Source organism: Pagrus major, chromosome 19, assembly GCF_040436345.1.
Source record: "Pagrus major chromosome 19, Pma_NU_1.0".
Lineage (NCBI taxonomy): Eukaryota > Metazoa > Chordata > Actinopteri > Spariformes > Sparidae > Pagrus > Pagrus major.
This window is the reverse complement of record NC_133233.1, coordinates 16,273,787-16,299,443: the sequence shown is the minus strand read 5'-3', so window position 1 is coordinate 16,299,443 and position 25,657 is coordinate 16,273,787. Positions and strand designations below refer to the sequence as shown.

Sequence of the window (25,657 nt, the reverse complement as noted above, 5' to 3'; positions counted from 1 at the left end):
AGGCAGCCAAAAAGAGCCACAGAGAAACATAGATTGATGGGTTTTTGTGAAGGAAATTACAGAGCTTGCTGGAGCCCAGACTGAGAGAAGGCAAGAGGGCAAGGGACGGATGTAGAGATTGTTTCCCAATCATGTGACAAGCTGGGCATTACTGTCACACACCTGTCGCTATAGCTGTAGTTTGCAGTGTGTTCAGGCAGTCTTCTAGGTAACACCCATTATGCGTACTGTGCCAAGGCAGTGTGAGAAAACCTCCAGTCAGTTATCCTTGTGTAAACATCCACATAGTAGCATACACGCTTGCATGAATTCCTAGACTGTCATCATTCCAACACTGTCATGCTTTGGCACTGTGAAGTTGAAATTACATGAACCTAAAGCCAAAGGCAAAAGCCATGTTGTGTTAATGTTAATACAGACTTGCATGTCTCGACCTTAAAACGATACCAACAAGAAAAGCGAAACGACGTACTGGGGGAATGCAACGCGTCAGTACGTGACTGCCTGCATTTTCCTGTCACATACATGTTCCATGTCCTCACCTAACACACCCTCGAAATTAAAATCCTGTCAGAGGAGGAGGATAATTTACTGCTTGTCCTGTCTTTCAAGGACAAACTGATCAGACGCTATCCACAAAAATAAATACTTGGAGATTTGTGTTTCATTGCAAATCAAAAAGTCAATAACTTCAGGCACTATGCCTCGGAGATATAATGTGACTCAAGCTGGCAGGACGAGTATTTTTTTTTTCTTTAAAAAAACTCATCTATTTATATGAAAAATATGAAGCACGGTCAACCTCTTGAGGGGCTCACTTTGCATATATATGACTACCGGCAGATCTGACCTGAGATCCATCACATCTGCACAGAAGCCCCTGAAGTTGCAGCTGGACAACAAGTCACGTCACATCTGCTGCCAGTGATGTGACCCGCGTACAGTGCACCATCAGGTGGGCAGAGTGATGCAACAGAAGCTGCTCAACTGGTTCCACGGGATGCGTTCCTCCTGCATTACTGAGAGCAGCGTTGACAGTCATCGAAATGGCACAAGCTGTCTGCCTGTATAGTCCTGAATCAGTCAAGCAGGAGAGCCCTTAAAAGGAGTGCAGTGTGCTCCTCCACACAGGCACAACAGAGCAACACACAGGCAGCATCCCCCCACATACTGCACGGGTGCCTTTAGCCTGCATTACCAGGGAGCAATCTTACGTGATCGATTTGGAAGTTATGCCTCTGTTTACATTCCCGCAATGAAGCTAACGTGAAAGCGCTAGTGATTGTGTTATAAATGTGTTGTTTTGAAAGCGATGCCACAACAAACTGCAAAACACCGTGCTGGCTTTTCCTCTTCCAATCTTGGAGCCACAGTCTGGGCTCCTCATGTGGAGCTGAGTCAACTTTTTGAATATATATATTTATATATATATACATACACATTTTTAAATATTAAAAAGCTACTGCTTCAGTTGGGTCCTCATATCATAGCTCGGCAGCTAGCTAGCATATGAGTGGAGCACCTCGACAATGCATAGGAACTCCAGGCAAACACAAGAGAAACATTAGTTCAGCAAAAAAAAAAAAAAAAAAAAAAGAGTGGTCCCAGCACCATGAACAAATACACAAAATTTTATCAACTTACCTAACGTAGCGAGTGGCACGGAGGCATGGTTAACACCACAACAAACAAGGTTTACTGCCCGCTCAAACACATGCTGGTGAGAAGTGTCCTGACTCACTCGTATATTCTGACAACGACGTTAAAGCAGCCAGACTAGCCCGCAGCTACACAGCTAGCATGCTAACGACGTTCCTGCTGGAACTGGCGAACTTAGTCCGGTGTTGTGTGCACGGTCACCCGCTCACTCAGCACAAAAAACAATGACATATGAAAGTATTGTGCACGCTATGCCGTACTCCACGCCAAACGTACGTGTCGCCACGCCACCACTTAATAAAAAATAAGGCTGACAAACATTGCAATAACTCGCTTGCAAGCCCGCTGTCTCAGTCGTCTAATTGAGTTTTGCTGCAGAAAACACTACTGACACGGGCAGCGGGGCTTAGCCAACAAGCTAACGCTTTGCTAATAAGCTAACGCCGAAGCGAGAGCCTGTGCCAGACAGACACACAACCGAGATTGAAGACCTCGCATTGGGATCGCGGATTTCACAACGAAAACACCGCGTCCCGTCTCGACCAGGAGCACCGACACGTGTGGTTACTTACGATTGAATACTTTCTTCCGTGTCCTCGCTGTTAAATTCCGTTTATCAGACGCGGCTCTGACCTTCGTGGTAGTGAAACAACATTTCTGCTGGCTAACTGTGCCGCCATGTTACTCCTGCTGTGCAAACCAATGCTGAGTGTTTATCTGGCTGGTAGCTGCTATCCTCCCCCACACCAAACCACATCACGGGGCTCCAGCAGTATCAACTCGCTTACCGCCGGGGTTCGTGAGCAACACCGCGGAGATTTACCTGTCAGGATGACACGGCACTTGTTATAAGATTGAATAACATTATTTTTTACTTACATTTAACGCCACAAACGTTAACAGTGAGTTGAAACACCGCCGTGTCACGACTGTCAGTAATGTTTAAATGTGTGTTATGACCGTGGTGGGCAAACTACTGCACGACCCCCCTCCTGACCTAACTCAGGTCTCAGTACTGGGGAAAAGTGTTTTAGATGTACACCAGCACGGCTTCACCTGTGGGAACACTACAAGATGTGTGCACATGGAAGGTCATAAAGGTTTATATCAAGCCATAAAAGTGCCGCAAATGAGTAAGTGTGGTGAGAGGAAGGTTGTTTGTGTCTCCTCCATTCAGATATCTGTTCATTTTTTTAAAAAAAGCCAGACCTGCTTTAACACTTCACTTGACAGTCATATGAGAGAGAGATGTGCAATATCAGGGCAAGATTTTCCAACCAGCACCGTGAAATGTCCTCTGCTATTTTAACAAAATGAGCAAAATCGATTAAACCACAAACAGAAAAGCTTCAGAGGCATCACAAATGAGGGTGTCCTACTTCTGTAGCCACCTTGATTTACTGTGTGGTCAACTATCCATGGATCACACGAGCCAGCAGGCGTTTTCTTCACGTTAAAACTTGTGAAACAGCGCCACCAAGAGGCGGATAGGTGAAGTTGTCAGCAGGGTGAGACCTACATCAAACTCCATGTGGACACATGCAACCATTTGTTCAGGGGTTTTTTCTCGCAGTTGCTCATGTTTGACAGGGATTTTATTGTGTTTGTTTACCTGAGGACAGGATCTGTCCAGGGCAGGGCTCTGCACAGTAGTTAAAGCAATTATTTTTCCTGGCTTACTTAATATATGTGCCAGGGCGCCACCTTTGAATCAAGGCCACAGCTACCAGTGACCGCACCGAGGGATTGTCCTCTGTATTTTTTGAGAAAACAAACAAACAAGAAAGCTAATTTCAGACCCAATATATTTAATTTTAACTATTAGACCACCAAAAGAGTGAATAACAAAAGTTTTTTTTAGCACTTCTCCCACTTACTTTCATTCCTGGTGGTGTGCAGGAGGCTTTCAAACACCTTTTACACCTCCATGTTCAAATATTCATTTTGTACACCACTAACCAAATTAATAAAATATCATAACTGAAGTATCTGATATAAGAGGTAGGTTAGGGGGGATACGTGACTTCTGTACTTCTAAAATCCTGACCACGGCCCTGCTTATAGGGCATTCAATAATACTTAAATGTAACTTTTCTCTATTTTTTTTTGAGCAGCAGGGTTCCCAGTGATATCTGCGGCCTAGTTTGAGAGCCTCTGCGCTGACATGCCAAATAATTAATAATTTCGACACCTCCTCTTTGTCACTGCTACAACACTCAGTTAACCAGTGTTTTGTTTATTACTTGGAGCTTTCAGTCAAACGTTAACTCTAGTTTTTCTCCTTTTTTTTAAATTGAGTATAGAGGGCATCATATGCTGTACATACTGTAAAACCCCTTGAGGCAGATCTGTGATATTGGGCTGTATACATTAAAATGAACTACCATTATGGCAGCAAATATTTTATTTTCATTCCATTCCATTTTCAATAAAACGTTTTATTCTTATTATCTGTCCTTTTGAGGACAGATAATCCGTCAGGACAAGTTGAGAAAACCCCACACGCTGCCGGAGACAACCATGCCTCCCTGCTGTGTTCCTTAAAAGACTTAAAGGGTTTATTTCTTGTGTTACCTTGGTGATTTATTTTTTAACAATACAGCTGACTGCACTCTATAGCTTTGTAGATTCATGTTATGGCATGTAAATAAAAGGCATATATCAACAGTCAATCAGGCTCATTTGGCACAGTCAACAGTGGGTCGGGGGGGGGAGAAGAAATAAAACAGCCAAACAAAATATGGTTTTCTCATTCCCAGTCTGTGCTTTTATAACAAATCTTGTGGACATTTTTTTTTTAATGTAAGCAATAATATGCAAGGCCAAACAAGTACAGTAAACCCATTCCACTTAAACATCAAACAAAACAGTGATTCAATCAAGCTCACTTGAGGGATGTTTTGCCTGATTTCGTCCTTTTCCATCTCCTATAGTTTCTGATAATCGCTCAAATCTAAAACACGAGGTCCGTTCATTTATCGACAGCGTTTTAGGCAGCGCTATTATGTATAATTTCATGGCAAGGTAACTCTAGTCTGTTGTGATTATAACAAAGCTGCTCTGAACTCCTATAATCAGATGCTACAGTTTTGCACAATACTGCACCGTGAATCTACTTACAGTCCTACAGGGTGATGTCTCCCGTTGTCCTCGTGTTGCTTCTATACACTCTTTCCTATCAATACTGAAAATGTTCATACGCTACATCGCTTTACATTTTTTTTGGCCGTTGACATTGTGGAAACATCATAACAATGTCTCGTCTGTGTGAGTTTGAACAGTCTGGTGTGTGAACCCAGTCATATCCTGAATTGGAGATAATAAACACTTGAATGCCACTCATGGAAAAATAGGAGATACTATAAGGAAATTCATAAACTCCATACAATGTTTAAAAAACTACCCTCAAAAGAGGGACAGGAGTCAGTGGTAAAGAAGGGGAGCACATACAAGAAGAACAAGGGAAATAAAACAGGCTGGAATATACAGTATTTAGGAAAAAGCATGAAATGACCTGACCTGGGAGGAACATTAAACACTGAAGTCATCATTCCTGATATTTTAAAATTACACACCCTGTACAAAACAATCCGTATCAATAGGCACTTCTTAAATAAGGTCTTTTTTTCAAAGTTTATTTCTGAATTTGTTTTCTTTCTTTTTTTTTTTCATTGGAAATGGCACAGCACAGCAATGATTCTGACATCAAGGCGTGCTGGACGACTGGCGACAAAGTAAAGCTAACTGCAATCTGGCCCTGGAAGTCCAGCTGGGAGGTCAGTCCTGTGTGGGATATCATGGTGGAGGAGCTGGAGGACGTGTTGGTTGGATACGGCCATGGAGGCACGGGTTGGTGGTGATGGTGGTGGGGGGAGGGATGGTTCTTTGAGAGGGAGGTGATAGAGGGGGCTGATGGGAATGTATTTATGATGACTTCTCTTTTCTCGCTCTTGGTGAATCAGCTCCGTGGGAGACTCCGTTTACTCCATTGGCTAAAAACAAAAAGGACACATTCAGATTAGTTACATTTCACTCATGTATGTATGTATGTATGTATGTATGTATGTATGTATGTATGTATGTTACTGTGCATCTAATATTATGTTCACACAGCTTGTGGCTTCCTGTTTTTAACTTCCCGTTTGACTCGTTTCAATTTAAGGTTCCATATTGTAGAGAAAGTTTTTTTTTTATAGTAAAGCAGTTCTAGGAGCTATATAAATAATGTGAAAGTATCAAAACGCTCAATCCACCCAGATATGCACACAGCCTATATGTAGAAACGTATACGAAATGAGCCATCAGGACTTCTGTAAGATTGTGATGTCACAACTATAAAGTCTCCGACCTGAGCGATGCCCCCAGCACAGCTGTGGTTGCAAAAACAACGGCAGAGCTGTTATAGAAACACATGGGCTGTGCCTGCACAGGCCTGCGACAGCTAACCAATCAGAGCAGAGCGGGCTTTTGGGGAGGGGGTTCTTAAAGAGACAGGCACCAAAACGGAGCGTTCAGACAAAGGGTGAATAGAGGTCCTGCGGCAGTGGACAGCAGGAGAAAAATAAAGTGTTGTAAACATTTACTAGTACACACCCAAAGAAAAAAATATGGACCTGAAAATGAGCACAATATGGGACCTTTAAACAGTGAGTGATTCTTTACAGTGCTCTGTGCTCGTTGCTCACCTTTGTCTTTCTTCGATTTGCTCTTGGAAGGAACTTGTTTCTTTTTCAAGGTCTGAGCTTGGGCATGCTCTCTCCACCGGCGCAGCTGAAAGTTGATAAATTTCCACATCATGAAGGCCTGAGTGAGGCAGATGGCGGCCAGCACAGTTATCCTGATAGAGAGGGGGAAAAAGTCAGCAATTAAAAAAAATAGATACAGGTCCAACCTCAGATACTCATATCCAAATCAGTTCATAAAGCCCTTTTTTAACATAGTTTTCTGGATTTCTTACAATCCTGTATTATGTTTGAATAACTCCAGAGAAACGCAGCATAAGTGATTGACAGCTTAGTGAGAGTAACAGAGGAAGAATTCTCTCCCTCAAGACGCATTGTGGTTGTATTTCGGACTAATTTATTGAAGCTGATGTTGGTAACTCACTTCCTCTTCTTCAAAAGGAGCCCTTCCTGTATAATTGTTGAAACTCAGTGCTACACGGTGAGTCTAGTAATAACCTCCTGTTCCTTTCTTCTAAATGACGGATGATCATTAAAGTGGCTTAAAATGTTCAGATAAACCCCACAGCAGCCGTGAAGCAAATTTCTCAATATAAAAAACGAGCAAACGACTGAAGTGTGCGTCACAATCAGCAACTCTAATAATAAGATATATTTCAGAGTGGAATTGTTTTGTGGCTTGACGAGTGTTTGATTTAACACGGCTGTTACTTGCACATTTTCAGACCAGAATGAATCCACTTCAATTTTATAAATTTTAAACTATCATTTTAAGATCGAGTGGTCCCATTTCTCTTGTCAGACACACTTACCGAACAAAGAGGACATTAAAGTTTCCTGCAGACCAATCAAAGCCTTGATTCTCAGCCGTGGCGAGGCCAAAGCCCACGGTGAGGACAGACAGGGACAGGGTGAGCAGCCGTCCAAGGACAAACAAGACGGCCCATATGGTGAAACTGGAAGACAGGAGGATGAACATGATGCCACATTCGAGACTTCCTATTGCACACATTTAAAAATCTGAAATCATTAACGCTGCACATTGAAACTCACCCCGTTTGCCTGTTCTCATTGCTGAAGTAGATCAGTCGGGACACGTGGAACAGGAGCTCGATAAAGTAGTGCAACACCAGCAGGACCAGACCTAGACGGTTCAGACTGAAAGACACAGGGAGACATGATTCTCCTTCTTACTTCTGACGGGTACAACACAGGAACAAACATAATTTTAGGCTTTCTTAAGTGGCGGTTCTTACTTGAGAACGTAGGCGCCTGCGATGTGGACCAGGTACAGGGAGATGTACACAAGCTGGCGTGGAATATCCTCCTAAACAGGAAAGGCAAACCAAAAATGGTCAAAATATTTACAGCGGCGCGGCTCTGCACGTAGAATTAAGAAGAGTGTCATTCTTTGAAAACAATGCAACATAACCAAGGAAGTCAAACAGGATACAGCCTCGGGGTCCAAACACAAGCAGCAGTATGTCTTATTATTCCATAACGATGGGCCCAACACACACACACACACACGCGCATGCACACACGCACACACACTCACCTTCTTTGTCTTTTGGAAATACAGTTCTGGGAGAGCGTGTAACCAGTAGCCCAGCTGACAAATGAAGTAGAATTTCATCTGGAATCTGAAGGATTACAAAAAATAAAAGCTTTTCTGAGCCACGCTTAAAGCTCTTATAAAATAACCATTAAAGATCCCCCCCAGACGTTTTTAAGATGTACTCTACTTTGAATAACAATTGGCGTCTGATATGGTTTTTCCACAAAAACAGTCCAGTTTCATCTATTAAAATCCTTAAAATGCCAGCTGCTCCTCCTTCATTTATAATTCGTGAAATTCATGATTCTGTAATTATCTTTCAGTTCCAACGTTTAACTGTTGTACACAGGATGTCTCCTATGTCCCTGTAAAGTCCATCATCACTGTATGTGCAGTGACTTCAGGTATTTTAATTACATGTAAATCTTCCATCTATCGCATAGCTTCAGTGTAAAGTGTCACATTCAATGCAAAGTTTTTTCAATCATGTTGAGTCAATGTGTATAAATTAAAGGTGCAATATGTAAGAAAGAAATATCCACAGAATGTGTAGGAGTAACCGTTTTCATGTCATGGCATCTATGTATTGTGTTAGAGATGTTTATTGAAGTTAGCGTGCTAACCAGTTAGCCCTGGCCCATCCAAGTCCTGTGCTAGCGGTGTAAGCACCAACACTCCACCGCCTGGACCGCTAGCTGCGCGGCTAACTGAGCCAGCTAGGCAACGGCAGCTACTTTTCGCAGCAATTAACGGATGACGTTACTATGGTGATATGCTCCCCCCTATTTCTTTTGAGCATGACTTCGCCAGGTGGCCAATGTTTACGTATTGCACCTTTAAATAACTAGATGTCTGATTTATTACAGGAGACAGAATATGCAATATGAAATTCTGGTTAATAAATGAATTGACTTAACACAATAAACTGAATAAATACATAAGATTAAGCCCTCGTTCATTTAACCAGACTAAGTTATTTAATTTATTCACATTGACTCAACATGATTAAAAACTTTCCATTAAATGTGACACTTTCCATTGAACATATGTAATACAATTAAAATGGAAATTTACATGTAATTAAAATACTTAAATAATTAAAGGCAGCGTTGTAGGCATAATAAAGTGTAAAATTGGTCTGTGATGTCACAAATCATGCTTGTAGGCCTGCCCCTGAAAAATGGATTTTCAATGAGCACAGATGAAATGTACACTTTCAGTAGATGAATGTGAAAACATCCTTGTAGTGTCAACTCTGCACATGCATCATTCTACACAGTGAAGCTCAAACATTCAACTGTAGGAACGAGAAGAAAAACAAATTTTGCCTGGACTTTAAAGTAATGCATGTGACAGGTGTGACACAAATAACAATATCACATGACCTCCACACACAACAGTCACACTTACGGCATCAGTGTATGGGGGTAACCCTCCCACAGGGTGACTGGATTGGACAGCAAGTTTTCCTATGAACAGAAAAGCATTTAAATTAAACTCATGGACAGTCTTTGGGTTAAAACATATGCAAACAAGACCAGTTCATCTACTGTACATACAGAAAGCAGGATGCTCGTCCCCCAGCCGAAGGAGAACAAGTAGAAGGCGCTGAGCTGGCCAGACTCGTTGAACTTGCTGTGCTTCGTTTTGGAAAAGTGCTTCTTCCTGTTGATTTTCTGCAAAGACGATCAACAATAAAAACAATGCAAGAACTGTCCCGAGAGATCCAAGTCTGTACGCTTGTGGGTGTGTCACTTACATCCAGCACATACTCCTGGATGATGGCGTGCATGATAATGGCCACCAGCATGTAGAAGAAGACAGTGGCCAGGTCCTTGATGCCGTGGTGGAAGTGGTTAATGGCCGTCTCATCTGGGCCTTGATGTTGCACGAAAAGAGGTCACACAGTCAGAGGACCACGATGAAAATGTACTTTAATCTGGCATCCTTAACATGCACCACCGAACCATTTCAATTACATTCAGACAAGTGATTCATAAGTTTAATATCCCTAATTCCTGAGGTGGAGGTGTTTGGATTAGTGAGTCTCGACTGTGCAGGATTACACCACTTTGAAACCGCCCGAATCACTGACTTCCTCAGCACAAAGCCTCCTCTGTCTTTCTAAAGTTACATATTATCTATACAGCCTCCCACTCGGCATCCGTGAAACACTGTGATTAATGAGAAGACCTGCAGCAGAGAGATAGACGATACAACGGGAACAAAGTTCGAGATAGCTTGAGTGGTACCACATAACGTTACCCATCAAGAAATCAATCCAATTGTTTGTAAAAGTCGGCACAGACAAAGTAAAAATACGATGGTCTGATTGAATCTGCTCCACTACAGAGAGCTGCAGGTGCTGCATATTATTTACCTAATTTGATACATGCTGTAAATAAGTTACAGAGGCAGGTAAGTGGTCAAGTCTCTCAGATAAGAAGTGAATCACCCAGCTGGCAGCCTGCAAACCTCCAGCCGGCCAGCCAGAGTACAAAAAACTCTGAGGTCGAACATTCCTCCGACAGTTATCTGAAGTTGGCAAAGAGATTGTTAACCTTGAAACGAGCAGGACTCGAATTGAGAGGCCTGTATTACACCTTAGCCCAAATTCACCCAGCACAACCTTGCCACAAGAGAACTTTATAAATCAGGCGGACTAAATTTAGCTCCAAAGGGGAAAAAAAAAAAAAAGAGAGAGCTCTCAAATGGGTTTGTGTAAGGCCACGCAAGTACCGCTCCAGAATCCAAATGAGAGGCTTTCAGCCAGACAACTTGAAGGAAACACTGCGCTACAGCCAAAACCTTCTGTATGCATCATCATCTGTTCTCACCACCATACTGTCCGTTTAATGCTCAACTTACCGTTTGTTGATATGGTGACATTGTACTGGACCGTTATGAATAAAACTGCAAACTTTGAAGTGACCTGTAGAAGTAAAAAAGAAAAAAAACAACAAATGTGTGATGAGAGCCTGCACATATAATTAAAGGTGCATTCTGTAGTTTTGGGGAGGAAATTTTAATCAGAAGAGAAAGATCTTCATAGACTGATTTTTTATGCAAAAAAAAAATCTCTTCATTTTCATGACTGAATAAACAAACTGACCTTAAAGGACAACACAGTCTCATATTGTTTAACTTTGTTTGTATTTGGCGGACCCTGCCACCTATCTAGCTTCAAACAGTGTTCTGGGGACCTTACTTTCCTCTGAGAACAGCTTGTTTATTCAGTCAAAATAAATACTTCTGAGTTTGTATTATCCCCCCTTACTAACATTGTAAATATTAGAATTCTGAGCTTGAATTTCTTCTCCAAAACTACATAGTGCACCTTTAAACAAGGATCAAAGCAAATACATTTGACTATTCAATCCATCAGAAAGGATGCATGAAATCATACACACTAAAACAAGCTAAAAGATGTCACAGATACCCTGCAAGACTACTAATAAATAGAGTTACTTATGTAATGAATATTAGTTAAAGTGACACAGCATGTTATAGTCATAGTTTAATTTTACCAATGTATTACAGCAATTTGAGGCTGATAAAACACAAAGATAAGCCAAAACTAGAAGACCATATGGGAACTATGCTATATTATTGTTTCTTAAGCGAGCAGGAGGGAGAAAAATGGGATCAAGTTCTACCAAATCCAGAACAATTGAATGCCATGCTTAAGAAATTAACTGTTTTGATCATAATGACTCATCACTGTAAACCAGGGGTTATGTGCCTGATGTGTGATGTGTATTCAAACATGATACAATCATGTGAAGTGTGTGCAGGTGGAAATAGGAAGTTGCCGATTCCTCCTTCACAACAAAAGGACTACGTGGACAAAAAAAAAAAAAGAAGAAGCGCACTAAACACACAGAAGGACATTCACAGTCGAGTTAAAATGCCACGAAAAGACTTCATTTCAACCCGACATTCCTGCCTTTAAATTACGACGAACGCGTTGCATCGGCTGCCGCCGCGAGTATTTTATTTTGTAAACCACAAACAGGAAGTGGGTGAGATACACGTCGCGTTGACGCTAATGGCGCTGCTTTTCACTGAGGACCAAACACGCTTGAAATGAGGCATAAATGTGTGTGAAAGTGGAGCAGCGTTGCGCACGCAGAGGGTCCGGACGTGTGTGTACTGAGACCGGTTCGATGAGTTTAGATTTAAAACGCCGCCGAGCACCTGAAGGCAACTTTCAGTTCTGCCGTGAGCGGGTTTGTGTGATGACAGCCCTTCTTCTCTCAGTCGTTGTATGATTGCCACGTAACACATCTACGCTTAAAGTAACCAAGTGGTGAGCGTTGCACAATAACGTGACCGCAGAGCTCCTTATACTGTCGCATTAATGCATTATGCTGAGATACTTATATAAATTATGTAGCGCATTAAAAACTTTGTGTTTTCTGGTTAAAACCGCGGGCCTGTGGACCATTTGAAATATCGATCTGAACGTGGGGAAGCAGCCAGATGGAAAGTGGACTCTGGTTTCCCCCACGTCGCTTTAATAAAAAGACAAACGTGGGGGTTTCGTGTAAAAGGTGATAAAACACCTAGCTGGTTGAGTCGATAATAAAAAAGCAGAGAGGAGGGAAGAGAGAAGGCCACCCTGCACAGAAAAACTTTCGATCACGAGAGGAAGTAGTGTGAAGAACAGATCAGACAGCCATGTCAGTTTCCAGGAGAGCAGATGGGGAGCATTCGGCATCCTTGTCCGCCGAGCATCCCTAACCCCAACACCAGCACCCCATTCAACATGTGGACTGGGACTCACCTCAAACATCAGCCCGAGAAGGAACACCATAGCAACACAGGAAACAATATCTGCATGGTTCTGGATGATAAACTCATGGCTCAGCACCGGCGGGTTCTTGGTGGTCTTCTTTCGGATCCCCATCTCGGCGAGATTCGGCTCAACTTTTGCAGATGTGGTCGGTTTCTGTCGGATATTGTTGTTGTCGTTGAGTGCGAGGACGCTCAAAGCTCCCTCCTGCTTCCTACGAGCAAAGGGCCAGGCTGCGATTGAATGGCGTGTCACTCTTCTGCTAGTGGGAGGGGTCCACGGAGAGAGAGTCGCTGCGCCTGACCAACGACGCTCTTTACGCACGGGAGAGAAACAGCTGGGGCTCTTTATCGCCCCCTGGAGGTTCGGAGTAAGACTGTGACTCCTACTACTACTACTGCAGTATCTCTCACCTACATCTTAGTTTACATGAGAGATCTTTTTGGGGAACAACTGGTCCAAGTTACATTTATTCTATCTCAAAACATCTGCGGAAGGTAGGCCAACATTTGACACACATGACCTCAAGAAATGTGGTCCAAGTTTCAAGCAAGTCCCAAGCCATGTCACCCTGTTCCAATATGGAGGAATAAAACTGCCAAAATAAAATAAATAAATACATAAATAAATGGAATATGCCTTTAAATGCACCAAAATTAATACTTAAAATTAACGTAGGACTCACTCAGGACTTCATTTTAGTTTTCAGTTCAGTCATATAAAATCTAAAAAATGTTCAATGTTGACATCACAAGTGTTTTTGATTGAGAAGAAATTAATATTAACTTGAATAAATAAACTTTTTTAAGTAACTCACTATTTTGATTACATTTATTTCACTGAATATCAATAATTATAATACAAAGCCAATACTCTGCAAATAAACTGGCCAATGAATCATTATAAGACAGGTGTCACTGCCGTGTCTTTTCTCTTTAAAAAGACCTGATACTGCAGGTAGTGTGGAGGACTGAAACTGCAAATACGGAAGCCCTAAAGGGCCATGCATTCATACATTTTATTTCCTCCGTTTTCCCATGATAACGAGTTAATTTCATTTGTTTTCTCGAAATCTCGAGTTATTATCTCGAAATAACAACTGCTGGTTTCCCGAGATAACGGGATAATTTTCTTGAGATCTCGAGATAACGAAACTTTGTTTTCCCGAGATAACGATATAATTAATTCGAGATCTTGAGAAAACAAAACGACAGTGTAGTATATTAAATCATTGCAGGAAACATCATTCAGTGTAGCAATGTCAGAGGAGCAGGAGCATATCAATCACAGCGTCACATATCTTTTCAATCAAGGCCTGACACAGGCTGAAATAGCATTATGCCTTGCTATTACAGATAATATACACATTAGTGTGCGTAATCTAAAAAGACGGTTAGCAAGGCTTCAGCTATATCGGTGGCGCAATCTAAGTGAGCCTGATGTCGTTGTTAACTACATAGCTGACCAGCTACGAGGTCCCGGGCGTCTCCATAATCTCAGGCCTATCATATCACAGTCATTATCTCGAGATCTCGAATTAATTATATCGTTATCTCGGGAAAACAAAGTTTCGTTATCTCGAGATCTCGAGATAATGACTCGAGATAATTATCTCGAGATCTCGAGATAACGAAACTTTGTTTTTCCGAGATAATGACTCGAGATAATTATCTCGAGATCTCGAGATAACGAAACTTTGTTTTTCCGAGATAACGATATAATTAATTCGAGATCTCGAGATAATATTCGTTATCTCGAGATCTCGAGAAAATTATCCCAAAGAAAACAAAGTTTCGTTATCTCGAGATCTCGAGTTATCTCGGGAAAACAAAGTTTCGTTATCTTGACATCTCGAGATAACGAAACTTTGTTTTTCCGAGATAACGATATAATTAATTCGAGATCTCGAGATAATTTTTGTTATCTCGAGATCTTGAGAAAATTATCCTGTTATCTTGGGAAAACAGCAGTTGTTATTTCGAGATAATAACTCGAGATCTCGAGAAAACAAATGAAATTAACTCGTTATCACGAGAAAATGGAGAAAATAAAATGTATGAATGCATGGCCCTTTAGCGCTTCCGTACCAAAGCGATATAAAAATCAATTAATTTATCATTTGTGACATGAATTGTAATTTTCCATTTTTAATTTGCTCATGTATTTATTTACCCTCCTATTATTTCCCTTATTTATTTACTTTCCGATTTGTTCTATATTTTATTTATTAATTTCTTAATTGTTTTATTTATTAACATATTTACGCTATTTCTTGCAAAATGTGACGGAAAAGGTATATAGAGATAAATGCAGAAATAAATATGCAAACAAATACATTAAAAAATGAATAAATTAAATAGGAAGTAAATAAATAGAGGGATGAATACACAAGTAAATAAATACAGAAGCAAATATACAGAAATATACATTTATTTTTAATATCATTTTTGTCCATTTAATGGCATATGATTAATTTGTTGAGCTATTTATTTATTTATTGGCTTTGGCAGTTTCAGTCCTCCATACTTGCAAGGCATCAATACTCGTCTTGTATTGATTTATTGGCCTATTCATCTGCAATTTAATGAATTTGTAATTTTTGATATTCAGTGAAGTAAATGTAAAAAGAAAACCCCAAAAACAAATAACTTTATTAAAACTTATTTAATTTTTAATTTCCTCTCAAGCAAAAACACTTATATGTAATGTAATGTATGTATGTGATGCCAACATTGACAACACTTATCATTTTTATTATTTCATTTAGTTAAACTGGAAACATGAAATGTGCACAGACAAGTCATTTGACTCATCACGTCTACGGTCAAGTCAAGTCACATGTCTTTCATTTCCAAGCTTGAGCAGAGTCTCATGTCATTTACTTTCAGTCACAATGTCATGTCAGAGTCCATGTCTGTGTATTATAGCAGAATAAACAAGGCTACATCACCAATAGTTTGACACACTATCACATGTGTTTACTATCCTACAGGCCCTACAGCTACAGAGCTACAGTTAATGTGAAGCTACAGCCAGCAACCGGTTTGCTTAACCTAGCAAACAGATGCTTTTCAGTTGGAGCAGGTCGAGACCATACTCTTTAATTAAGTCATTTACAAAGACCCAACACTTGGTGACAGTGGTGAGACAAAGTATCTCTGAAGCTCCATAACTAATAACATGTTATCTGATTTGGTACAAAAGCCATAGTGTAAAAAGGACATGTTGTGGTTTTATAGGGGGTTTTATACAGGGGTATTTCTTGGATGATGGTTGCAACACAGCCTCAGGGTGTCAAGACTCCAGGATGTTCCCTGGATCTAGTCCAGCTCAAAATCCCCTGTTTTATATGCCTTATATTTACCTTACAGATACAGGAGTGTTCTTCAAATCTAACCACGTGAAAGAAAGCAAATAAGCATATCTACCAAAATGTTGACCTGTTCCTGTAATCAAAATACTACAAAGTTACTACAAAGGGGCTATGAGTATTTCAGCTTTGCTATGTAAAGATTAAAACATCATGTCCATATAGTGGGAGGAACAAGGTTCAAAGGAGACCCATGGCTCATTTTTGTCCTTGGGCCTCCTGGCGGGTAATCCAGAGGTTAGAGTAGAGAACATCTCCAAATAGGTAAGCTTTATCTGCCTAGACTACTGACTAAAGTCAGTTTACTGACTCAATAACGAAACAAAATTACCTTTGATGTCATTGCATGTTGCTACACAACAACATTTAGTTTGGCAGCAGTTCTTCTTAGTTAGCAGCTTAATTTAAAACACAGTACATAAATATGAAATCAATAAATAAATAAAATACGACAAGATGATACAGTTGGTCCGTGCCTTTATGACCCTGAACCTGACTGAGGGGAGTTATAGTTAGGCAATATTTGTTAACATCCAAGCAAAAGTTTTATGATTTAATATTGTATTGTATTACCTTTGTCAAAATAAAGCTACAATAAGTTAGAGCATTTTATGTTTTACATCGTGACATTTTTGAGAATATGAAGTTCATTACAAGGCTCCTGATCTCAGGCAAGGATTTCCCCCTGCTTCCTGTAAGTACCCACATTACAGGAAAGCCGCTGTGTGAGGTGTGGCATCACTGTTTCTCTTTCACAGAAGTCAAAAGAAACTGGGCCTGGTGCGTACACTTCCTCCTGAGAAAACGAAACAATCTGTTTAGAGGATACCTTAGAATGTCATCACAACGCGGACGGATGTTTAATCCACCACAAAAATGAGGCTGTGGCTGAGAATTTAAAGTATGAACTGACACCCAGTCACACACACCCACACACACACCGGACACTCATGCACACAGGCACAAGGTCCATTATATAATCACATGTTTCCGACTTGACTTTGTTAGCTCAGAGTGTTGTCACTGAGGTGGAGCTTGTGGTGAGTTTCAAGGAAAGAAAAAGACTCCCACAGGCAGAAGTGTTGCTTCCTCGGCTACACAGCCTTCTACCATGGACAAAATGTAGTGGTAAGTTCAAACGCTGTTTTTTCTTTTATATGTGTGTGTTTGTGATCTTTGTAAGATGACATGCATGGATAACTGTGTGTATTTTATGGCAGGATGTGATCAAATTAGGATCTATTTATGAATTTATCAGAATAATTGAAACTGAACTTAATGAAAATACAATAAATTAACATAGGTTTGGCTTTATTAAGTGAATGTGGGTGTCATTTTTGAATTTGCTCACCCTTTGTCAGTTATATCTTTATCACCAATGGCAACTGATTAAAAAGTGTAACGTTACAGTGAAGCTTGAGGATGTGAAGATACATGTAGTTATTCTGGGATTCAGTAAATATGTCTTAAAATGGCATTCTTTGAGAAATGTAAGAACATATATGTTAGTATAGTTATGTTATGTAATTGTTCTGAACGAGCAAGGCAAGGCTCATTATCATTTTGTAATTCCTGCTGATAACGTCATAGATTATTTTTCTATCAGACCGGTAAATTTATCAGGACGACATATGATAAAGTGTTTATGGTGGAGACAAAGGGTCAGGAGGCTGTGACACAGCAGCTGACTGCTGTCACGTTGTATTTCAGAGACCTCTTCATTACGCAAGAATTTCTTTTACACTGTGGTAAATTTACACATGATATTGACAAAATGTCTTTATGATGATTGTTATATTTCCTAATACACTGTTACACTTTTGCAGATTTACCCACAATGGCACCTGAACAGCCGAGGTCCAACACAAAACTGTCCACAACAGCTTTTCCTCAGAACCTTCAAAAAGCAGCCACATTTCTTCCTTCATCGCAGAGTTGTTGAACTTTTCAACAAAATGTTTCACTCAGACAATCAATACACCAGACTGCGATGGATTTTAACCATTGCTGGGCTGTTGTTGTATGTGGTGGACATATGGACAGACATTGTACTCGCACTGAAATACTTTCAACAGAGACAGTTTGTGTGGACTGGACTGACTCTAGTGTTCGTTCTGCTGGGGCAGCTGCCGACGCAGATCTTCGGCTATGCCTGGTACAGGGACGACATGACAGATGTTCTGATAAATCCTGAAGGGACATCAACCATATCAGGCATGTCCAAAGGTGGACTTGCTGCCCTGCACCTACTTGGCATGGGCATATTCACCAGGTATGAAATAAACAATGATGAAGAATGGTGTCAACTTTGATAAGAGAGCTGCAGCTTAAGAAGGCACTGACCCTTGTGATTATATCTGCAATATAACAGGAGCTGCTCACGTACCCTACAATAAGGAGTGCCTGCACATTACAGCTCACAATGTGCAGTATGCTAAACGTGCACAGTGGTGTGCAATTATGGAATGTGCAAACTGGAATAACCACATTTAAGCTGTAGTGTACTGTAAGAAAAAAAGCTTTTCAAATGCATCATCGTCTGTGCAGCAGCAAAAGATGAGTGAGTAACAAATTAACTGCATGGTGGCGACAACCTGTCTGACTTTGTTTTCTATGTGTTTGGCATGTTGCTAGGTATTATCATCTGCTGAAACAAGGCTTCAAAGTGGTTTGGACAACGCCTAATTTCTACACTCTGGAAGAGAGGAGAGAAGTGCACCACAATCTGTTTTGCCTGGCTACTGATCTGAGCATGCTCAAACTGTTTGAGACGTTCTTGGAGAGCGTTCCCCAACTGCTTCTACAACTATACATAGTGCTGGGCCACGCTGAGTGCTCAGTCATGCAGTGTAAGTACAGGCAGAAAGTCAACTTTGTCAGCATACTGCATGATAACCCAATTGTCAGAAAGAATGTTGGTTTCTGCAAACCACAGATATGTAGAAACTTTGCATTTCTTGATGTTGCAACCCCATGTGTCTTTAGGTTTGATTTTTGATTTTATGTTGTGCTTGGCTTATGGTCTGGTTAGGTTTAGGCACAAAAAACACTTGATTAGGGTTGGGAAAAGATCATGTTTTGGCTTACCTGGTTATGTTGCCACAAACATGACTAAAAAAATGTCACGTCTTGTCAAAGATATTCAGTGGTTTCAGGCTTACAAATGTTGAAACGCCATCTCGAAACAGTGGTCTCTGGCTTTTAGTATTCTGACCTAACTGTACCATCACCACCATTCCCGCCACGTTCCATCATCTTGTTAGAAATATCCAGTAGTTTCACGCTCACAAATGATGAATGTTGTAGCTTTAACGCCACGACCATCCCCTCCACCTCTCGACATGAAAGTCTAGATATTCATGTAATGTGAGACATATCTGTAGAAATGTTGATATGCTGTGTGTGACGTACAAATTTGAACATATTTGTGGTCTGCAGCGACGTAAACGCCAACATTTCAACAAGGCAACTGGGCATGCGTGAATCGATGGTACCATTATTTATACCCCCTGTCCATTTCTTCCAGATTTATCTATGGTGTTCTCCTTCCTTAACATCGCCTGGGCCCTGGTGGACTATCGCCGCTGCCTGCGCAGATCCCTCCCCCATGTCAGTGAGATGCCCTCCGGCATCCCTACAGCAGTCTACCTCCTCTACAAACTCTGCACCATCACCAGCCACATCCTCAGCTACGCCCTCCTCCTCATACTGAGCGCCTACACCACAGTTGGCCTCACCGTCGTCTGGCTGCTGGGGACAACCTGGACGCACCTGCTTCAGACCGACTTCTGCTCGTCCAGAGGCCTCGAGCATCTGTACCGAGCCGTCATCGGAGTCATCCTCACATTCACCTTTTTCAACGTCAAAGGACAGGACACCAGAGTAGCCATGATCATCTACTACTCCTTCTATTCTATTATAAACGTTGCAGCACCTTTACTGTTGGCCTTTTTGAAGCCAGGCCTGTTACAGACAGACACGGTTCTTCTTCTGACAGTCAGTGGTATAATCTGGGGGTGTTCAGTGCTGGGGCTGGTGTGTCTCCTGCTGTACTACCTCTACCTGCATCCCAGAGAGAAGTGGCGAGAGGCAGATGAGGTGGACGGCCTGGAAAAGGAAACAGAGACCATTAGGAGAATAAGGAGCTTTTTACAGCCTTGATGTAGTTTCTTTCTCATTCTGAATCTACCAAAGAATTTGTCAAGGAAAAGAAAAACAGAGCTGGGACAGAGAGACGTGATCTTAATAATGCTCGTTATTCATCACACACTAATGCTGCTATCAGCTGTCTTACCATTTTCTGGGGTGAAGTTGGCTCACTAAGCAATTAAGTGCAATATGGTTGAAAGTGTCGTCTACATTTTATTTATTCTTGTGTTAATAAACTTGCTGATAAATGACATATTTAATCTTATATTTATGAAAACCTCTGTGACAAACTTGTCCATTAATACTGCAATAAAAATCAAATCTAAGGATTATATAACGCTCAAAATCATTTGGCTTCCATTGGTTCTGTGTTAGAAAACAAATTTATAATTATGATATTGTAACTTTAGTACATTAGAGCATTTAGACATTCAATTACAGCATAATTGGAGTCCATCTTTGTAGAAAAACCCTCCACTTTACAGTTATGATTTTTTCTAGCAATCAAGCAAACAACACAGGATCTATTGAAATGACAATCTTCGTTATTTTTCCAATCTCCTCCTTTATATCATGCCAATATCCCTGCAATACTGGACAATCCCAGAATATATGTGAATGATCTTCTTTAAAAGCTTGTAATGCACATGTTGAACACAGGGTGGCGTTATTGTCTAGGTTTAGTTCTCTGGGTGACTGTCTATACTGCCGGACCCACATTTACACGCTAATGTCTGCAGTGCTCAGTTGGATATATTCTTCTTCTTTGTATTTATACTTAAGTGCTCGTTAGTCGTTAATTTCTAAACGAGATAATTTATCTGATTCCTTGATGCGATTATTCAGTCCTTAGTTTGAAGTTTGCATTCACTTTTGACTCCTAACATCTCATATTCATCCTTTTCTGCCTCTTTTCACCTACTTCTTTCCTCGCCAGAACGTCTCTGTAGCTTGTTGATGATCGATTTAGCTTATTGATCGCTCAACCTACTCCCCCAGAAACTCGAAGGTGACAGCTAAACATTTCCCTTCTCCTCAGAAAATGATGAACACAGGGGTCACGGGTGAGCCAACTAGAAATAACAAACCGCCGCTAATTTTGTTTTGACTACCAGCATAATATTGGGTGAGTCAAGCTGGAGAGCCGAGCTCCCTATATCTTCCAGGACAGGGGTGAGAGGGAGAAGGAGGTTTGGCCCAGTGTGAGCTCACCTGGGAGGAACGCCGACAAACCGCAGAGTCCAGAGTGCACAGTGCCTGTTGGCTCTCAGATAAACGCAGCCCTCTCTCTCTCCTCCTTTAATTCAGCCAAACTCAGAGACTTTTTGACTTGTTTACTCCAAGGGGCCACTTTAACTTTCATCTGTCAGTTGTGCTCTGTCAGAGGCACTCCATAAAATGACAAATTTAAGTGAGGAGCTTGTGATGGAGAGGAAATGAATCACTGCCAGGTGGTTACCACACAGACTTCGGTTTTACTGTGGAGCTGCAGAGGACCGACTCTGACTGTGTGGCTCTTGTCTATTAAATGTGTATTTAGAGAAGGTATATGTTCTACTAAAATAGCTGAAGAGTATATAGAGAGAGTAGTAATAGTGCTAATAGAGGTATTTGATGGATAGAACCCCAAAATGATGCTGAGAGCTCACCTTTGGAACCAAAAGGAGGATATTGCACCGTTGCACCTGTAGGCAGGACACATCATTAGGGAGATAATAAAATGACTTCATCCTTTGCATTACAGATGATGGATGCTCCTGTCTCTCCCTTCCACTGTATATTTCCTTGGCATCAGCGGGCTAATGCGATGTAAACCTGTCAAAGGGACTTTTATTGGGAGAAGATGCATGTGTCCCAGGCAGGAGACCTAAGCAGTCTCTCCCTCTCTGTCGTCCTTTGCTTTTGTTGAGCTGCACACTCACACACACACACACACACACACACACACACACACACACACACACACACACACACACACACACACACACACACACACACACACACTCTTGGCTGTGACTCACCACTGACAGCACTGCCAGGGAGCAGTCACAAGCCATTGGGATGAAATGTGTTGAGTAAAGCATTACCGCTCTCTTTCTCTCGGAGAAAACAAGCGGAGAGAAGTCTGGCGTTGACAATCCCTCTGTAATTTCCACTTCTGGCACTGAGAGCTTAATACCTAGTAATCTCTCACTCTGATCTCACTGTAATGCACCTCCAAGAGGGCTTGAGAGTGTGGTGAGAATCCGAGGAACTAATAGCAAATCAAAGATGATGATTTGTGACAGTGCATGAATCTCCAGAGCACCACAGGCCTTGATTTTGCAAAGACGAGGACAGAAAATCTCGTGCCAGACATTGACCACTGAAGAGGACAAACATGCAAACACAGCCGTCACTGTCAGCAGCTCCCTTTTTGTCTGACTGTATGGCGCTCGGCGTCTACATAAACAACCTTGACCGCTGACCTCTCGGTAACCATCACTAGCTTTTCACCAAATCTTATCTTTTTGTTTTCCATCACCACATCCTGCACAGCCGGTCAGGAGGGGGGCATTCCTGGCGTTCGCCATCCCCACAATTTGTACAGACACAATAAACGCAGAGAAGCAGGCTGTTTTTCATTAGGGCTTCAAAGTCCATATAAACCATGATTAATGAAGTCCTGAGATGTTGTATGTCTTTAATTATTATGACTCGACTGCTGCTCCAGTGCCGCAGATGCATTAGCAATGTTGGCGATCTGTACATGTCTGCCTGGCTCGTTGTGACATGGCAGCTTCGCCTCATTCTTGGAGAATTCCCCGAATGTGGAGGAAGGCGGGAGGAGAGCGATAGAAGCCCCCCATTTCTTTTGCCCACAATGGCACTGAAGTTTCTTTAATCACTGAACATGCACACTTACAAATGAGTTTGGGCAGTGACAGATTGGAGAGCTGGCTGAGGATAATTACACGCAGTGGGCTGGTGGTGTGTGATCAGAGCATGGCATTGCGTTACCCAGAGGGTTCTGTAAATAAAGTCCTCATGCAATGAATGAGGATATTGTAAAGTGCATTATGCTGGGTACAATAGCTCGACCATTGTTACCTTTTGGATTTGTGCTCCAGAGTGGCTGATGGTGTAGTATGACAAGAAGTGCAACAAGGAAGTCAATCTAGGCTTAAACAGAAAATATTGTGGATGATGTCAGTTGTTACTATATATCTGGCATAAGGCAACAATTACCCTCAGTAACCACTCATATACTATAGAGAATTAGCTTTATGTAGGATAACCTTATTCTCTGGGGCTTTGAAGTAACCTTTGATGGAAATGTATTTAATTTTGAAATGTATCATGTCAAGAATTAATAATTACTGTAGGCCTTTTTAACACCACACACTGGTGCTGGTACTGAAGTACAATCACCATCCAGCATTCGATATCTTCTGAGGATGGTGAAGGCACGACCCGCCCATCTCTGCTTCCAATTGGCTGATAATCCTAACCCTAACCAATCTCACTCCCCATGCCTAAACCAAACCATCGCGACCAGAGCCCGAGAGTAGAGACAAGTTGTAACAACGGAAGTTCAAAATGTTTGGTTGATTCAAACAGACTTCTGATAATTTGATTTAGATGTGAGAATAATATACAACTTGATTCTTTTCTGGTCTTAACTTTTGAAAGAGCATCCCGAACAGCATATTTTGCTGCAACTGTACTGGGCAGCTAGCATTTGCAGCTAACTTCTGGAAACTATTGAGAGGCTCCATGGTCTGCCGTTGCTTTAAAAAAAATGGCACATAGAGTAAACAGACATGACGCGACTAACATTTGCTAATTAGCTCTAAACACAACGAACAGCTGATTAGTTTTGCGCATGTTTTTGAACATAAGAAGTAGTACTTCATCCTAGTTTTCTCGCTAAAGCCTAAGCTAATAAATTTCTGAGCTAGTTAGGCTAGTTCAGCAACTAATAAGTTTACTAGGTAGAGTTTACTCAGTAATTTGCTTACTAGCTAAAGTTAACAAGTTACAGTTTACTAGGTTATAGCCAGATGATGGGTTACAATGTAAGTGGTTTACAAGCAAATTCCTTTAGGCTACTAGCTAACAGTTCCCTGCCTGGACTGTATGAGCTAATTAGTTGACTATAGCTAAGAAATTTACTTGCTTCACTTTACTAGATAATCGGTTGACGAGCTAAAGTGTGATAGCTGAAGATAACAAGCCAATACAAGCAAAGATTCCCTGCTAACAGTTCAGGCTACATAAAGATACGTCTGTTTATTCTATCTACAATAACTGTGTGATAAGAACAGTGTAGTGCCAGTGCAACGATGTTACATATACGCACAGCTTTTGTGACAAGAAAAGATCCAACAATTTTTATTATCCTTGAATGTCAACCGAGAACACTCACACCTGGAAGCTGCCTGGAACAACCACGTCTCACTGTTGTCCTCAGTGCAGCTCCATTGGTGTTTAGTGCTCTTTGGGAATTTAACGATACTTGTTGAGGAAGGAAAGTGCAGTAGTTAATCACCTCCTGCTTCCAGATTTTCCCAGCCGGTCCATGGCTTCAGCTCGGGACTTACCAGTCTATTTAAATACAGAGGAGGATTATTATATCGGCCAATATAACTCATACACAGTTCTTCACGGCTAAACCAGTTTATTTCCAATATGCCATCTTAACACATCATCCGCCATTCTCAAACTCAGACGGGAGTCATCTTAAAAGGACTCCAAACGAATTAAACAAAGTGTACTGTCTACTCTGCATCATGTCCAGACAGTGTGACACAGAAACAAAGAGCAAAGAGGAAGCTCATTTGTATAATCCTCATTTAGTGCAGGCGGTTTATGTTACACAGTCATGGACTGAGCACTAACATAATAGTGCTACCCATCCTAGCCCTCACACACAGTCTCTCTCACACAGATAGAAAACAGAAGCCGTGTTTGTGTTGGGCACGCTCCCACAGCACGCAGGATGATGGATTATAGAGTGTTCCTGTTTATTTATGCTAGAGGAAAATGGGCAAAGACCTCATGCATACAGCCTGTGTATGTATGGCAAATACAATCAGCCGTAAAATAAGATTGCATATTATGAATGAGAAATGGGTTCAAACACACACATATATATATATACACACATACACTTTTTGCAGGGGAAGCTTGTCTTGATTAACCTGGCCGGGGGAACCCGACATGTTTTTCCGGTTACGTCATGGCCCGTTCCCTGAGTGGCTCAATGGAAGCCATCAATTCTAGTTTGTCTGCAGTTTGTCTGTTTGAATTTTGTGCTAATCTGTATTATTCATTGATGGCCTCTTGGCCTCGCGCAGGAAGTGCTGAGTGAAGACTGTCGTGGTATTTATTTCACTCAGACATCATACATCATGCTTTCTTTTTCTTTGACAAAAAAATCTCTCAGTCGGCCCGGCTTCCGC

The 25,657-nt window shown here is 41.3% G+C and overlaps 3 protein-coding genes across 4 annotated transcripts in view; 1 reads left to right on the top strand and 2 right to left on the bottom strand.

Annotated features, from left to right (window-relative positions):
- The window catches only part of ncoa2 (nuclear receptor coactivator 2), a 62,151-nt gene extending 59,837 nt beyond the window's left edge, over positions 1 to 2,314 (bottom strand). For both annotated transcript variants that reach the window (XM_073488194.1, XM_073488195.1), the window contains exon 1: positions 2,232 to 2,314. The gene's annotated coding sequence lies outside the window, so the exon portion shown is untranslated. The remainder of the gene's footprint in view (positions 1 to 2,231) is intronic.
- A 2,086-nt stretch (positions 2,315 to 4,400) lies between these two features.
- Positions 4,401 to 12,938, bottom strand: tram1 (translocation associated membrane protein 1). The gene is made up of 11 exons (XM_073488265.1): positions 12,686 to 12,938; positions 10,768 to 10,831; positions 9,659 to 9,777; positions 9,459 to 9,575; positions 9,310 to 9,368; positions 7,900 to 7,984; positions 7,598 to 7,668; positions 7,395 to 7,499; positions 7,154 to 7,297; positions 6,345 to 6,496; positions 4,401 to 5,651 (listed from the first exon to the last, which is right to left on the bottom strand). Exons 1-11 carry the CDS (start codon positions 12,806 to 12,808, stop codon positions 5,584 to 5,586), a joined length of 1,107 nt encoding a protein of 368 aa, XP_073344366.1. The 5' UTR covers positions 12,809 to 12,938; the 3' UTR covers positions 4,401 to 5,583.
- Positions 12,939 to 17,112: 4,174 nt separating this feature from the next.
- Positions 17,113 to 20,466, top strand: xkr9 (XK, Kell blood group complex subunit-related family, member 9). Its single transcript, XM_073488363.1, has 4 exons — positions 17,113 to 17,192; positions 17,891 to 18,336; positions 18,699 to 18,913; positions 19,591 to 20,466. Exons 2-4 carry the CDS (start codon positions 18,020 to 18,022, stop codon positions 20,223 to 20,225), a joined length of 1,167 nt encoding a protein of 388 aa, XP_073344464.1. The 5' UTR covers positions 17,113 to 17,192; positions 17,891 to 18,019; the 3' UTR covers positions 20,226 to 20,466.
- The last annotated feature ends 5,191 nt before the right edge of the window (positions 20,467 to 25,657 follow it).